General features: G+C 38.8%; 1 protein-coding gene across 2 annotated transcripts in view; it reads right to left on the reverse strand.

Annotated features, from left to right (window-relative positions):
* LRBA (LPS responsive beige-like anchor protein) overlaps window positions 1-17288 on the reverse strand; it is a 504104-nt gene that overhangs the window by 29448 nt on the left and 457368 nt on the right. For both annotated transcript variants that reach the window (XM_087816509.1, XM_087816508.1), the window contains exons 49-52: window positions 14207-14296; window positions 9676-9853; window positions 6191-6253; window positions 1184-1339 (exon numbers count right to left, since the gene is read on the reverse strand). In XM_087816509.1, coding sequence (XP_087672635.1) covers window positions 1184-1339; window positions 6191-6253; window positions 9676-9853; window positions 14207-14296 — 487 coding nt within the window. The remainder of the gene's footprint in view (window positions 1-1183; window positions 1340-6190; window positions 6254-9675; window positions 9854-14206; window positions 14297-17288) is intronic.

Consider the following 17288-nt stretch of genomic DNA (forward strand, 5'->3'; position numbering starts at 1 on the left):
TAATCAAAATGATTTGAATGATGATGTTTTCTTTCTGGACCTACAGAATAAAGATGCAAATTATAAAAACAATAACACCTGGACCATCAATGCCATAAAACAAAAAATAAACAAGATCATGCCTGAAAACAACTTGTAGGGTTTATTCTATGAACAGCACATGTTCAACCATTTTCCCTACTCCCTCATAGCTGTTACAGTTTTGTCACTAAAATACACTTAGGACAAACCCCTTCAATAACTAGCAATTAACTTTTCAATGAACTGTACTTACTAAGGTAGGAGAATGGACTGATACATTTTATAAACATTATTAACAAGACTGAAAGATGATTTGCTGTAAAACATTTAATAAACTAGAAATTTCAATTAAAAAGAATTTCCTATTCCCACAATATAAGTCAATATATTTGTAGAGCCTTGTTTTAGTTGAAATATGTACTTCCACAGTATCCATCAAGTTCTGACATATTAACATCTAATTTTAATTATTTAAGAATATTCAGTTATATACTTATTATACATTTATTTAATCCCTGAATGGTTTCTAAAATATTTTAAAGAGACTCTATGAAAATTTCCAATGTTTCTAAATTTCCTAGATGCAAAAATTTATATACATTTACTGGATTAGGTCTCCTGTACTAATACTGAGCTGAGCTTGGGTTGTCCTGAAGGAGATGCACGCAAATGAATATACAGACTTAAATTTTTATATTTTAACAAGAGCTGTCAATAAAATCCGCAGTCAGCTACTTTTCTTCATAATGGTGTAGATTTCAGCAAGATTCTATGCAGAATTGGGCAGAGAAAGAATTCTACTTCCAAGAAATATACCTAATGAGAATTTCCAGTAAGGAAAAAAATCCTTTAAATAATACAAAAGTGGGAAAACACACACACACACACACACACACACACACACACACACACGTCATAGACTATGCAAATACATGTGAATATGGTATTTACATACCATCATACGCTTGGGTGACAAATCTACTATAAAAAACTGCCTTTTAAAAATATGCTGAAATAAATTTAACGGTGGACTATACAGTAGATTGGGGAAAAGTGTCTTTTCATATTTTATAACTGTTAGAATTCTGTAATTTTGGGGAGGAAAAAAAAGAGAAAGCATTCTAAGTGTCTCAGTGTTACCGGGAGGAGGAAAACAAGTTACCTGTGTCTGTAGAGTAGACTCGGAAGCTCTTATCCCAGAAGCCACAGACCAGGATGCAGCGGTTGTCGGAAGTGATGACGAAGCACTGGGAGTGGACTTGAATACTCTGGTCTAAAAGGTCAGTGATCTGCCTCCTGTGCATCCCTGTATTGCTGGCTGTGCAAACAGAGGAAGAAAAACATAAGCTTTCTAAACCCACACGTGCAAAGAAATCCTACTGCTTGTCATACTGGGGATGGGGGTTGAGGGAGGAGAGGCGGCACGTTCCAGGGTAAGAATATTTTATCTTTAATTTTAAATATAGTAAAATTTGACAAACCAAATAGGAAAACACATCCGATTGCTGGAAGAATGTGGGCAGCTAAATTCAACACCTCAGTAAGAAATTTTGCCTAGAGGAAAGAAACAATAACATGCTACAATTTAAAAATAGTGTGTGATTCTCAGAACACGCTTTCTAGCTCTTGGGCAGCACCAAACTAGATTACAATCTGCAGATTGCATCACGGTTAGGTTTGTGTTTCTGACAATCTCATTACACCTATTGCCAGGAGAATGGATTCATGTTGTGACAATCCATTACCTTTAACTTTTTGTCACAGGAAGAGATATTAGAATTTAAATGTCATATCGCTGAAATATTGTAGCATCTTGTACTACTTTGGCTGTAACAGGTCTTTAATTTGACTAGATGTGAACTCCCTTTTCCTGTTTACGGCTGCACTTGCATGTAAGGAAAGCAGGGAACGACTATTTATTAAAGATACTTGTAATCGAAAAAGTGTAAGCATAGCGCCTGCCACTTCTTACCCCTTATGTGAGCAATAAAACAAGGCAGCCCGGCAGCGTGTGTTCAAAGTGCTACAGAGCCCCTGGGATGGGGTTTGTCACAAGGCACAAGGTCAGACTCCGGACGACAGCAAGCACACCGGAAGAGGAATAATCCTCTAGAAACACACGATCAAGTATGTCATTATCAGAGAAGGAATTTTCACTGAGATGCCTCTTTTGGCATTATGAGGGCAGCCAAATAGGAAGCTTTGTTTCTAGTCATCTCAGGGGTATTTCACACCAACTTTCCAACATAAATAATGATTCTTATACTGCTAAAGAATCTTGATTGTATCAGAAATTAGAACAAACACAATAAATTTCTGCATCTAATACATACTTTGTACCATAATCTTCAGTTTAAAAAGTACTATAACTGCATTGTTGATAAAAAGAAAAACATATATATATAAATAAAAATCCCAATATATTATATTCATTGTTTATAATAACTAAGTTGATGTGGCCAATTTAATGGAAAGCTCAGAAGAAAAATGTGTTCAAAATATTCTCCAGTGCTCTGCTGGGAACCCCTGGGGACACAGAGGAATAAAATATTCCCTGCCCTCAGGACATACACAGCATAGCAAACATACATATACATGTGAACCACTGAAAAATTCTGCTAGTGTCTGACTACACAACTTAACCATGTAAGATTATTAGAAACTTTTTAATAACAGGATTCATATTCTTTTGGGTGATTAATGGGCTAGAAAGTGACAGCAGTAGGTAAAAGGGCAGAATTCTGGTTTGGGATCATTTCCTCCCTCCTTCCACACAAAGGGAAGTTACTGGCAGATGAGAAAAACTTTTATGGGTATCACAGCGTATCACAGAGAAACATTAGTACCCCACTGGCGTGAAGCTGTGTGATACAATTCAGTGTTGTTTTTTTTAATCCCAAGAAATCTAGCAATTAAAAGCAAGATATGTAGTACCTTCTAGACTGGTTATTACAGTATTTTATTCCACAAGAAAATTGTAAAAATGTTCATTTTTCTCAGTGCTTACATGACTTTTGCTCCTATGATAAAACTTTTGACGCTGGTCTTTTCTGGGGATGTGATCTCTTGGGAGGACCTAGCTCGGCATATCTGGGCATGTGCATCCTCGTGAATTGAGTGACCGCAAAGTACCATGGAGAAGGCTGATGCCTCCTGAGCAAGCAGATGAACTATTTTCTTTCAAGTAAGTGCTTACTTGTAAGTTAACATTGCAACATCCATCTAATCTAATCTAACCTAATCTAACCTAACCTAACCTAATCTAATCTAATCTATGCAACCTATGTATCTCACAACTGCCTTTCCTTTATCTTACTGTTTTCTCTGGTAAACTTCCTGAGATTCAGTACTGAAAGTATTTTTATTTAATGAAAATTAGGTATATTTGTCTAGATAAGCAGTCTTTAAACTGGGGTGTGCATACCCTCGGGGGTTAAGATTTCCCCAGGGATACACAGGCACAGATGGTTTTCAGGGAATCAATTTCTAGTTCCTCAATTTTCACATGTTCTCTCTGAAACAAATTTGCCTGAGAACTCTCCTGTGAGTTTTCCTTTCTAACCTCTCCTTTCCCATGCTCTTCTTCCAGTAGATAAAATTAAGGCATATTTCTCTCCTATCCAGAATCTTACTATGGTGCTTCACCTCAGGGTATGAAAATCTCTTGAGAGCCAAATAAAGGGGCAATTCAAGATACTAATGTGACGCTGAAAAGTGAATGGGTAGGTAGCAAAGCATTCTGCAGAGCAGGTGGTTTCCAATTCACTGCTTTCAATCAAATGGAAGGAGGATCTAATCAGGCTGTCAATTGATAGATCATTAAAAATAAGGTTCAGTGATAGATTATTAAAATGACCGTTGAATGATAGACCATAAAAATAATTCTTAATAATATAGCACTATATGAATGTTTTCACATGGCCCAGAAAGGGCTCAAAGATTTGAGTAACATTATTAAAATAAAACTCTTTCCTTTCCCATTTATTTTCTTATATGAGTGACATTCTTCAGAGCTTCTATCCATAAAAACAAAAAGACAGAAAAGAACTGTTGACAAATCCTATCTCATTCAGCAACAAATAATGTTCTTCCATGAATACAGAGCTGTTTCATTAAAGATGTATTTCTAATAAATGTATTTACATTTAATAATATTTATTAAAATTTATAATTTTAAATCAATTTTCAAAAGTTAAAATTGTGTAAGGGAAATAGAATGAAAATATAAAATCAAGATGAAAAAGGAATAATGTAAAATTTTCAACTAGAGATTTTTATGCATTTTTTAAAAACAGAAAATGTTATCGATTCCATTTCATACTTAGATTCCATTGGCTATATTTAAAATTTTATACACTTTGCAGCTACTTAAAATTGTGATGAAAAATTTTCATATGTCAACTTTAAAATGTGTGGGGAGGTACATGGTTTTAAACAATTATTCTAGGAGATATAAGAGCAAATAATTTGATGACGAGTGATGTGGAGCAGGAAGAAAACTCTGGCCCACAGGCCAAATCTGGCCCTTGTCTGGTTTCATATATAAAGTTTTATTGGAACACAGCAATGAGCAATTGTTTACATATTGTCCATGGCTGCTTTTGTGCTATACCAGCAGAGTTAAGTTGTGTCTGAGACTTTATGACCCTCAAAGCCTAAAATATTTACTATCTGACTCTGTAGCAAAAATGTTTACCCATTCCTGGTCTAATGGGTTGTAACTGCCGAGTTCATTTAATTATAGACTTTATACTATAGGATATTCATTGTGAAGTTTTTAGGCAAACAGTAAGTTTGTACTTCAGAAATAATGCTTTAAATGACTTAGCAAATGGGTTGTATCATTTTCCTGACTTTCAAAACTTTACCAAAGTGAGCATTTAAATTTTTAAAAATATATGGCAAATCATATCTACTCAAAGCAAAACAAGATTTAGGAACAAGAGTAGCATTTATCCTACATATAGATAGTTACTTCTTAGATTTCTACTTATATTTGGGGAAATGATAAATGACTTAGTTTGGAGCTTAAGATACTTTAGTTCATCTTGATGGTTCATCCGCAAATGGTGGCTACTTAACTCTTGAGTGAAACAATGGCTCTAACCACAAAGGGTGACATACATACAGGGAATATCTTGAATTTTAAAACACTAAATCAGCTTCCTACTCATATGCTTTATTTAAAGATTTTAAAGTTCTAACAAATATATTTGTGCCAGGAAATTTGACAAGTCATAAGCCAAGCATCCATTCTAGTATCATACCCCTATAGCTATGTAATTAAATGTTTTTATCCCGAATGTTAGTGAAAAGCATCTTTAACATCTAGGCTTCAATTCTTAGTGAAGCCACATCTGCAATCCCCACCCACGAGGGTGAAGAAGACTGAAACCAGAGATTTCAATTAACCTACTAAAAGGCAGAACAGCAAGTATTCCAAGTCATCTGCTGCCGATACTCATTTCGGCCCCATGGCTCTTTCTGGTCCCCTCCTTTTTCTTTTTCTTTTTCTTTCCCCCTGAACAAATTTAACCTCCAATGGCAATTTATTGGGCTGTAGGACCCTAGGAAAATGAATACGAATATCTTAACACTGCCATTGGCTGGGCAATATATTTCAACTTTGAAACTGCTCTGCAATTGCCCATTAATCCCCTCAGACTGAACAGAGGGTCCAGGAAGAAAGGATTGATCTCCTTTAATGATGAAACCCTGGCACTACAGTTTTATTTTTCACAACACAGTGCTGCTAAGAACCCCACTGTTATTATGAAAATTTCCCTAGCAAAGGAGCTCCATCACATTACTGGTGCACCAATTCATCATAACACGCCTCGCTCCTGCTCATCAACAAGTCTGAGTGATGAAAAGATCCAATATTATCCTGACAGTACTTCATGCGCATTCTCAATCACACATTATTACAGCATCCATATTAATTTTCAGTGACACGCGTCCTAGGCCTGTTCAAATTAGGCAAACCAACGAGGGGGAGTTGATGAAATACCAGCATAGCCACAGCTCATTGCATTCCAATTTGCATGCAAATGGTTTATCAGGAAAATTCCATTCCCAGCAACCAGCAAGTGAAAAACAACTGTAATCTACACTTCAGGGCCACCATACAGAGCTTAATGAATCGCAAAGAGAGAAGGAAGTGACAGACCTATGAGAGGATCGATTTCCACTGGCAGCTGGTATGGCTGGTCTTGTACAGCACCTTGATGAGCTGGAATTCACAAAAGATTTTAAAAAAGCATTATTTTTCATATATAAACTACATAAAAATGCACAAGTCAAATCTTATGTACAATTGCTTCCAACCCCCAAATTATAGTTTTGAGAAATTTAAAGAAAAAAAAATCCAGGTGCTTTCCTGGTGAGCTTATTAAACATTTATTTGAGATTAGTGCTGTTCTGAACCTGTGCCATCACAGTGGCTCCAGTCCTGGGCCATAAGCTAGAGCAGATGCTTGACTGGCAACCTCTGATGCTGCAACAAAACAAAATTAAGTGGTAAAGCGCGCTGAAAACAAAATGTGACAACCATCTGCTGACTGTAGCAAATACTATTTTTTTGTTACTTCTTTAAGAGGCAGTTTCGAATGCTGCAGCACAAAGGATCCACGAAAACGTCAATTTATGATGGAGAAAGGGAAGGCTCTACGTCAGGGAACATTTACTGTTTCATCCATCACTTAAAATCAATCAATTGAAAGTTTGAATAAAAATAAAGAAAGCTATCTGCAGATAAATGTTTTAGTTAAATGCATCTGACTGAAATATTTTCCTAAAGGTTTGAGGGGTTTTTTTTAAAAAAAGTTTTTATTAATATTTAATATTTCCATGGTTTCTATTTAAAAATACCCTGAGAAGCAAATGTGTAACAGAAATCAATCCATACTAAGAATAGTTTGTTCAATTCTCAGGTGGTGCTAAGGGTTCAGGCTTGCTTATTTGGTAATTGAGATGAGGTTCTGCAGGGTGTTTCCCTGTGAAAGGCAAAGGGCTTTTGGTAGAGAGGAAGAGTACTGCCAGGCTAGCGATGCAACCTTGGGCAAATCATAAACCCCAAAATAAAGGGTTGGAAATAGTTGATCTTTTCAGCTTTATAATTCTTATAGTTAAGTTCTGGGCCCTTTTCCAAATCATTTTCCCCAAGTAACTCAGCCATTCACCCTGGTCAGTATCTGCTTTTTACAGACTCAAGCATTTAAACTGCTTGGTAGGTATTAGAGCTATGCTTAAAACCATCAGAAATTAGTACTCTTTCTGTACTTGAGGGGCTGGAAATAAAAATGGGGCACATTCAAATAAGTGCATTAGGTTCTAAATGTATTATGTCACCATTTCCCCTGTTAGTAAATAACAATTTTTCAAGGATGTTTGGAAGATAAAATAACTGAGTACAATAATAGCACTCAGAATTATAGTTGAGTGTTTATAAGAAATTAAAGTAGCTGGAGAAAGGAAGTCACATGACTCATTCTTTTTACTGAAGGTATTTGTTTTGCTGATTACTGGCTCTGCCAGTAAAGGAATCACAGGGTACACACAGGGAACGATTGGGAAAATGTGCCATAGCCTCTGATTTACCCAACAGTAATACCAGTGCCGACCAACACTAACACCTTGAGGATTCTTCTCTACTTCTTGAGAATCTGGGCTCATAGAAACGTTAAAACCACTGTCAAATCAGCAAAACATATGCAGTCCCCTAAGCTCTTGTCTTACAGAGAGGTGAACTGGGGCTGGGAACAGTTGGAGGCACCCTAAGTGGTACTTCAGCACATGGACACTGCCATATTGGTGAAAACAATAGAAGTAGGGAAAAGGACACCTGACAGCCCAGCCTTCAGGGAGGCAAGATCTCCAGTCAGGAAAATGGGCTTGCTGGGGCAGGAAAATGGGCTTGCTGGGGCGGGGGGAGCTCCGTCATCAGTGCTTTGCAAATGGGCCCAACAAACTGAGAACCAGCTGTGCGCTTGCTAGTGCTCTGGCTGAGCTCTTTGCCAAGCTAAAGTAAAGACAAGGGGCAGGGAGTGGTCAGGGCTTTCTAGCAGATGAAAAGGGTTCTCTCTCCTCACACATGGTGTCACTGTTTAAACTGAAGAAGTTCTCAGAGCTGCCACAAACAGCCACCCCAGATAAGCATCACGGTGGCCATGGTGTCACAGGCACTGCTGGTGCCTCTGCCAAGTTCTAAGGGTAACTCCACAGAGTAGGCAGATCCTCTAGTGTTTGATAAACACACCACCAGCATGTTTTTCTTCTAATGAGTGGCATTTAGAGAATCAAAAAATCACATCTGTTAATCAAATTATAATCTTTAGTTTCAAAATACAGTATACATTTGCATACACATTTACCTCTCTAAAATAAGTTCGTTTGAAGAAAAAGGAATAAAAAAACCTAATAATAGAAACATTATATGCCTGACTCAGTTTTTACCTTCTGCACTTTTTCTGAAATCTACTCTCTAATCAAATATTGGTATTCGTTTCATTTCTAATGGCCAGGAAAATGTCCTATATCTTATAAATTCTGATACCAACACAGATTCTTCATCCTGGCTACCTTACTGAGCATAGTAAGTGCACCAAATTTCAGTTTGAATGTCAATTCAATTCTGTTCCATTATAAAAACTCTTCCATTTAATCAGGCATGAGGTCCTTGTTCAAAACTATATATTTTTGCAACCACTTCAGGTATTATAATTAGCAGTGCTTTATGCACACTTTACAGATTTAATGACAAGTTAACAGACTATTAAAATCTATTTTTTAAAACTTCCCACCTAAAACAATGGCTTGAGGGGGAAAAAAAGCCTATAATCTCCAGGACTTGATTTTCCTTCATAAAAAAAGAATTTCTAACTAGTGGCCAAAAAGAACAGTGCTAAATCCAGATCCCAACATTCCTGTTCTAATGAGAGGCAATAAATCACAGAGGGATGATCATAAAATCTGAGTCAGAAAACATGGGTTCAAACCTGGCCCTGCCACTGGCTGGCCATATGTGATACCGAACAAGGCAAGATCCCTGGGGCTCAGTGTCTTCACTGGTAAAATGTGGGGCTGGACTAGGTGGACTCTCGTGTCTCTTTATACTCCGATGGTTCATGACTCTAATAGTTATCTCAGTGTCTTGCTGTTAGTTACCCTAACTATTCAGCACACAGTGGAGGAAGAGAATGTACTTATGGGTTTGCAGTGTTTTGGCAAAAAATTTAAATGTTCCTTTTTTCTATCATCCACAATACTATCAAGTCATGCACCAAAAGGCACATAGCAGACAATCAGAAGGGTGTACTGAGTGAATGAATAAGTGGAAAAGAGGGAATGTGATAAACACATACAATTTATACACATAGTACAGAATGTCACTATATTGAAATATTATGTTAGAAATATTTCTCTCCTAAGAGTAAAGACAAACCACCAGATGCCAAAGAACAGTCTATGTTTTAACATCTGTATTATATGCCTCATGTGGGGCTTCTTTAAGCCTTTCAAATTATTAAACATTTTGATTATGACTAATGCTTGAAGAGTAAAAAGCTTAATCATTGAGATATATATTTAAGTAGATACTATAATATCTTTATCCAGTGTTCATCAGTTACTATATAGTGATGTTTCTTTACTTACCAGGAAGGTTGTGCCACTTGTTCACAGCAAAGAGCCTGTTAGCAGTGACTGTGATCACAGCAGGAGTCACCAAACCAGGCTGGGTGTTGGCTGCCACGTGAGTGACAGGAGAGTTGGAGGGGAACTTGAGGACCATGATGACATCCTGCTGGGCTTGGTCTGTGAACATCAATGGACTCTGCAGGAGGAGATACTATTGAGTGGGCATGACAAGACCCAACACACAAGAAGGAAAAGACAAAGAAAGACACGCAAGAGAGAGGGTGCAGGAAAAGAAGAGGAAGACCTTGTTAACATGGCTGCAAGTGAGAGCAGTGAGCAGACAGGCTCCTAGAAACAGCGCTTAGGATTTGCTTGTTTTCATGCATGTCATTATAGTTGAATTTTTTGGTGATTGAAGGAGAACACATTAACAGGAACACTTTAAAAATCAATAAATTTTATTGGCTCCCTACCCCACTCCCATGAAGAACTAAAATAATGATCTGATTTAGATTCTAAATACGCAAAGTATTGGGGATCGCATTAAACCATTCTGATAGCTATTATGTGTCAAGTACAAAAAAAGTAAATAAATGAGAATAGGCAATAGGCACAAAAGCAAGCAGGGTAATCTCCAAAGATCATCAAAAGTCATGCTGAGTTAGCATGAATACTTTGACAACTAAATAAAGAGATAATTAAAACAAATATATTTCTAAACAATAGTTATGCAATATGCATGTATTATTTCATTAGAGATATAACTTACAAATGTAACACACAGACTTAATTATAAAGGTGTTTCAAAGCAATGCATAATTAAATGTACTTGTAAAAACAATATATTTATATAGTGTACCAAGTCATAAACACTGCCCTATTCTAATGCAAATGCCACTGTTTTCTGCTGTAGTTAAGAATAAACAAGAATACCTAGATGTCCCTTGTCCCTCTTGGTAAAAACACTAAAACTCAAGACCTTTGATTTCTCTTCTGAAAAGCAGAAAGTAATTAAAAATGTTGCACAAAACACTGTCTGTTCTAATAACTAGCAACAAAATAAATCTTGAAGACTACTAAGGATTTAGAACATTCCTACAACCCATATGTCATAATCCAAGACATATATAACCCCACTCTGATTTACTGGCTTTATTTATACTTGGTGGTAGCAGGCTCCCATGCAGTAATTGCACTGTACATTTTCAGCAATTCTCTTCTACCGTGTCTATTTTCTAATGGCTGATTAGTATCATTCAGAACTGAAATGCTTTGATGAACTGCTTCTGGCTGCTTTCCTACGGCCATATTTCAAAACACCAGGTATATGTAAATGTGTGTAAGCACATATATTTAACACATTTATTCAGAACTGCTAATAAAAAATTAAATACATTTGCATTTTTATTATCAGTCCTTTTAAAAAAGTTATTAAGAGTACTTAGAAAAACATATTGCACTAAGAATTCCTATTTGCACTCTTTGCATAAAGGTGTAAATAAAGGCAACTAATAAGCTACCCAGACACCCTTCTGAGCAAGTGGCTAAAAGCCAATCAATATTATGAGTTAATCCTCCCTGGATGCTCATTCAATTAAAGGTGTCAGTAATGCCTCATCTGATGTGGCCTCAATTAAATCCAACTATCTGATGGTGTGAAAACACAGGGGGATACAGCAACAGCAGCAACACCAGACAAATAGGCAGCCTTCGTGTGCCTGCTAATTACTACACCTGGTGTATATTATGGCTCATGCACTCAACGCAGCACGCGGTGGCTTTAATTTCTGCTATATTGTGCATGGTGTGTGGGTGTGTGAGTGTGTGTGTGAGTGTGTGGCGGGTGCACTGATGGTTGATGGGGGAACTCATCTGAATGGCAGTAAAAACAATAAACATTTGCGCCTTTTATTTTTTTAAACTCTGATGTCAAAAAGTAATCTTTGTCATACAAAACACCTTTTATACAGTTTTAAGGAATTCTGGGAAATTGGGTAAAAATGAGAAACAATGAGCAACATCAAACAAAATCTAAGCTAGCTATGAAGAAGTCCTGGGAAAAGGAAATGAATGTCATTTCAGACTGCCAGGCTTTATTTTTCAATTATGCATTTTTTTAAATAACATTTATGAAAGTTGATTTATAAACTCTGAGAAAATCAGAGTACAACATACATCATAAAGCCTCACTGCAAGGAAGTTGATACATATTTTCGAGCTTAACAGCTCATACCATAAATACGATTAGGCTCAAGTTGAATAATTCCAATGTTTATGCCCTTAAAAAAAACACAGAAGAATCTCTAATGTGTAGAAAGTATGTCTTGTTTACATAGTGACTCTAGTGGCAACTTTTAGCCACATGGCAAGGATAAGCCGCTTGCCAGAGAAAGCTGCAGACACCACATCCAGAGCTGTCCTCCGCATTCTTACTACGGGCTGTCGCTCCAGCCTGTTCCTACACACTCCACTCTATCCCCACTTAAGCTCCCAATGCGGCCCAGTAGCAGGAAACTCTCCTTGGCTAATAAGCTCGGAAAAAGGCGCGCCAGAAACAAGCAGCACCCCGCAGCACACGGGGCTGGTGCAGCGTGACGGCAACAGGGCAGATGAGCAGGACACCCGGTAAAAGGGGGGTGAGGGAACAGACCCTCATCTAACCCTGGGTTCCTGAGCCGAGCCTGAGGCAGAAGTAGGAAACTACTTGGCAAATTTCATTCAGTTTTCCCAGATTAAGTGTACACACTGTTGACAACTCTGGTTTCTTTCTAACACACCTTTCTTTCCCACCCACGAATGTGTAAGATGAAAAGCACAATTTGCACATGTCTGAAAGGAGTTCAGGTTTTCAATTCAGAGGATAAAGCTAAAGGGAGAGCCGGTCTTCCATCCTCATATGAACATGTGCCTCCCCACCCCAGGGCCAGCGAGGCTATCTGCCCCAATGAACCAGTAATCCTTCTGCCAGGGAGGCAGGCCTGGCAGTAGGAGCTCCGGCTGCCCCGTGGCCACGGCCGTGCGGTGACCCGGGCAGGAAGTCAATGGGCCAGCACAGGTGCCTCCATCAGCCAGCACCACAGCCTGAGTCTCCCTGACAAGCTATTACTAAAACTAATTCCAAACCCCAAACATAAATCATCCTCACTGTTTTTATTACTATTCTATGGCATTATCTTCCATTGTTCTTGCTAAATGTTCGCTTTTTGTGCAGCTCACTAAAGTTATCCTTTGTGTTCATTTAAATATGATTTCACCAGCTTAAAAACACTTGGAAAAGAAGATGCAAATAATTTTTAAATGCTTGTTGTTTATTATGACGGCCAATTCACATAACTAGAGAAAAAGGCTTGGAAGAGAAAAGATGATGGGAAAGAGGGCAAAAGGACAAAAGACGCAAAGAAGAAGGCAAGGTGGAAAAGAAAGGAAAACCGAAAGGAGGTAGAGGGGACCGTATCCATCTCTCCCTCTCGGCTGCTGCGCTCTCCTTCACAGCATCTGTTGAAATTCTGCCACTCTCCCCACAACACGGAATGAGACCCTATCTCAAATTAGCCATTATATTTATGGAAACAGACTGTATGTTTCTTACTCTTCATAAAACAGTCATGAGCAACATGTTTTATTGAGGGACAATTCAAGAAAAAATATAATACCCATAGTCTGTTCTTCAAAAAAATTATGTTTTTAATCACTGAACAATCTAACCCCTGAAATTTCAGGAACTAAAAGGAGAATTGGCCACATCACTTTGCACACGGAGCCCATTTCCCTGCTCCTGGCTCTGGGCTGGCCTCCGGCTTGCTCTGGCCAACAGAATGTGGCACACTGACGCTGCGTGAATTCCAAAGTGAGCTCGAAGATGTCTGACAGGAATGTCCTGGTGGATCCCTGCTCCTCCCAGGGGGTGGCCAGGGATAACCTCCTTGAGGATGAAAGACCCCATGGAAAGAGGGGCCCGGATGTCTCCTCTCAGCCTACCCCACAGCTGTGTGTGAGGGGCCAGGGGGAGCGGAGGGGAAGAAATGCCTCAGAATCATGAGAAATATGAATCACTGTTTTATGCCACTGAGCTCTGGGTGGCTGGGGACACCAAACCATCATTTTTTTCTCCCTGAGGTCCCTGACTCTCAGCAACAATATCATGCATACTAGGAATCATTTTAAATCCCCAAGCTGAAAAACATATTGGGATATAAAGAATATAGGCAACAAAACTAATCTAGAAACTCACAGGATCAAACCAGAAGACAGATCATTCCTATGTCTACAGCCTTCATCCTGCAGTGAAGATACGTGACGACTGTAAACCTTTTAATTCTGTAACACAAAGCATGAACTGACGAAACACCAGAGCACTGCGGCAATGTCTGTCTTCCGAAGGTTCCCGGACAGCATGCGGAATTTTTTGCTGGTGTTAGCAGGTTAACAAGCAATGCATGAGAACGGGCCCAGGCGTGGCGGAGAATCTCAAGCACAGCGAAAGACTGTTATGAGTGTCAAGTGTGGTCTCAAAGAGGCGCGAGACGAGGAGAGTGAAAGCAGCACTTACCACGTGCATGGCGGAACCTCGGGGAGGATGGGGTTCTATGAGTAGCTGCGAAGGCGTCTGCCCAAAGCTTCGGATTTGAGCTTCAACAGCCTGAAAAAGGCATGGGCAAGTTTGAGGGTTAAGAGGTGCTAATTACAGGCAATCGAACCACAACTGTCACCTGAAAATGTCATTCCCTACTTCTGGCTTGTTTCATGTTGAAAATCAACCTTGTGTTTCCACAATGGGGCTGAGCACCTGGCAAGGGCCTTGCGGGTGAGGTCATCCTGTAGTTCTGTGGAAGCCGTTCCTATAAAACCCTGCACAACTTTCTCATCTTGCTCAGTGATATGAAACAGAAACCAGCTATTACAATCAGAAATTGTCCTTTTTGGCTTCATTTCTGTTTTCTTGCATTTTTCTCCTGCTTGCATCATCCCCGATGACTAAAGCTAATCTTTTACAGGTATAAAGAAAACCCATTGTTGCTTTGATTCTAGGCCCCATTTCATCCTGGGAAGCAGGAAGGGGGAAGAGAGAAACAGAGCACCTGTGAGAATGGCTTGATGCTATTAGTTTTGCCATAGGAAGAGCATTATTGTTGACAGTCTCTTTGAACCTAGGTGGCTAAACAACAAAGTAAAAGCCATATGTTGCATCCAAGCATGAGATGGTTAAACTAAACATAAGAAACATGTGTGTTGTGTGTGCCCTTTTCGAAAGCTGTGTACATGCACTCTGTGCAAGGCCCTCCCCTCCAGGGCTCTTCCTGCACACCTCACACAGATGCTCACTCCCAATCACCAACAACGCCCCCATCATAGGAAACTATGAAATGCCAGATGCTATCACTATCTGTAATTATCATATTTGTTTATTTGTTTGTTAGCTTCCTCCTTCTGAAATACAAGACCCATGAGAGCAAGGACCTGATGCATGTTCTTCACTGTCGGATCCCTAAGTTGACAGAATAAATAAATGCTGCACTGTGTGAGGGCAGAGGAGGAAGTAAAGACCTATAAAGACTACTTTTATACCTCCACAGTCAGGGTTCTTAACTTCCAGGTTAACGGGCTCAAGAAAACCTCTCAAATTCATAAGAGAATATATGGTCATGTTATTTTTTTAACCCCTAAGAAAACAGGTCTTCAATTTTTATGTTCTGCAGAACTGTAGGAATTAATAAATCATAAACAAGAAAACATAATCACTGTCTAGTATTAATTTCCTTTTTTTATTTGATGAGAATACCACTAGTAACCCTTTATAATGACCTTGTAAGAAACAATAAGCAATTAATTCCATTTATGCGCTCAATGATCATCAACTATGTACACAGCATTTAGAAGTCTCAGTGTTTCAAGAATGAATTCCTCATACAGGAAGCAGGGCGAGAGTACTTGAATGCTTGCATAACAGTTTGATGCAGTCAGTCCAGTAAGTTCAAGGCCTGCTCTATGACTTGGTTGGGCAGAAAAGGTTGGAAAGCTCCTCAGTGAAAGCTGAGGGTAAGGCAGAGCAGCCTGGGTTTTGAAGTCAATCATGCTGTAAGCAAATTCTGAATGCACACCACTTATAAACTATGTGATCTAGGGTAAGTTATTTAACCTCTCTCAGTTTCCATTTCTCTCCTGTAAGATGTGGGTAATAATAGGATCTACCTCATAGTGTTATATTAAGGATTAAATGATACATATGTAAAAACACAGCAGAGTGCTTAGCACAGATTAAACCCTCAATATTCAGTTAACAAATATTCACCAAAGGCTACTAACTACAATAATAAATATTTATTTAGTACTTAATATTTGCCAGGAACTTTTCTAAGCAATTTACAATCAGATCATCTTTAAACTGTATGATGTGAGCACTTTGCTACATCCATTTTATAGATGAGAAAAATAATGCACAACAAACTAAAATGTCTTGTCAAAAGTCACACAGTAATTAAATGGCAGGCTCAAAACTGGTACCCAAGCAGCTTGATTCTAGATCTCAAACTCTCAACCATGAAGCTGTCTTTTCTCTGCATCTATTAGGTCCTATGGCAGGGCCTAGGGATAAGACTGAGCACAAAAAAAAATACATGAGCCTATAATCTAGTGAATGAATGAATAAGGTATTTCTATTATCATCACCACCATCATCATTACAGTGAACAAAGTATGTTCAGAAACAATCAGTAGAGCACTGTGGCTAGGCAGGAGCTGGTTTTACACAGGGGGAGATCAGGCAGGCCCTAGACTTTAGAAACAAGAAAAGAGGCCAACAGAAAGTGAAGAACATAGACTAGGACCATTTCAGAACTGCATCTAAAGGGTTGGTTTTTTGGTTTTTTTTTTATGGGGGAAAATCAGTTTATGATCAACATCAAGGACAATCTTGAGGCTGAGGAAGAAAAAAATACAACAAAATGGCAACGTGGAGCCTAGAAATAGTCATGAAGATGAAAACCAGAGCACTGTTATTTTATGATATATAGATTTTTGGGTTGAGTTTATAAAAGGGGGTCTTAAGTCTCTGTAAGAGCAGTTAGCAAAACCAGTGCCCTTTCCCTTGACCACTGCCTTTGGTGGTCCCTGCCCAACAGCCACATGCCTCTTCCCCCATAAAAGGAAGGTGAGAACAGACAGCTTCCGCACTTGGCCTATGAAGTCGGATGGCTCAGAGTGCTATTTGCCATTTACCTGCTGTGTGACTTTGGACAAGCAGCCTAATCTGTTTCCCCATCTATAAAATAGAGATAATAACATATAGCTCACAGAATCATTTGGAAAATTAAATAATACATATAAAGTGCATAGCATAGTACCTAGCACATACAAAGCACGAAATTAAATGCTATACAGTGGTACCTCCGTTTTCGAACATCTCCACTGGCAAACATTTTGGTTTATGACGCCATAAACCCAGAAGGAAATGCTTCAGTTTTCAAACATGCCTCGGATGTGGAACATGCCCCACGGCTTCCGCTGAGGGCAGGATCCTGAGGCCTCACTGTCGGCTGCGGATCCCTCGGTTTTCAAACATTTCAGAACTCAAACAGGCTTACAGAACGGATCACATTCAAAAACCGAGGCACCACTGTATTGTTATTAGGTAT

The sequence above is a fragment of the Miniopterus natalensis genome, chromosome 4 (assembly GCF_054644295.1).
Source record: "Miniopterus natalensis isolate mMinNat1 chromosome 4, mMinNat1.hap1, whole genome shotgun sequence".
NCBI lineage: Eukaryota > Metazoa > Chordata > Mammalia > Chiroptera > Miniopteridae > Miniopterus > Miniopterus natalensis.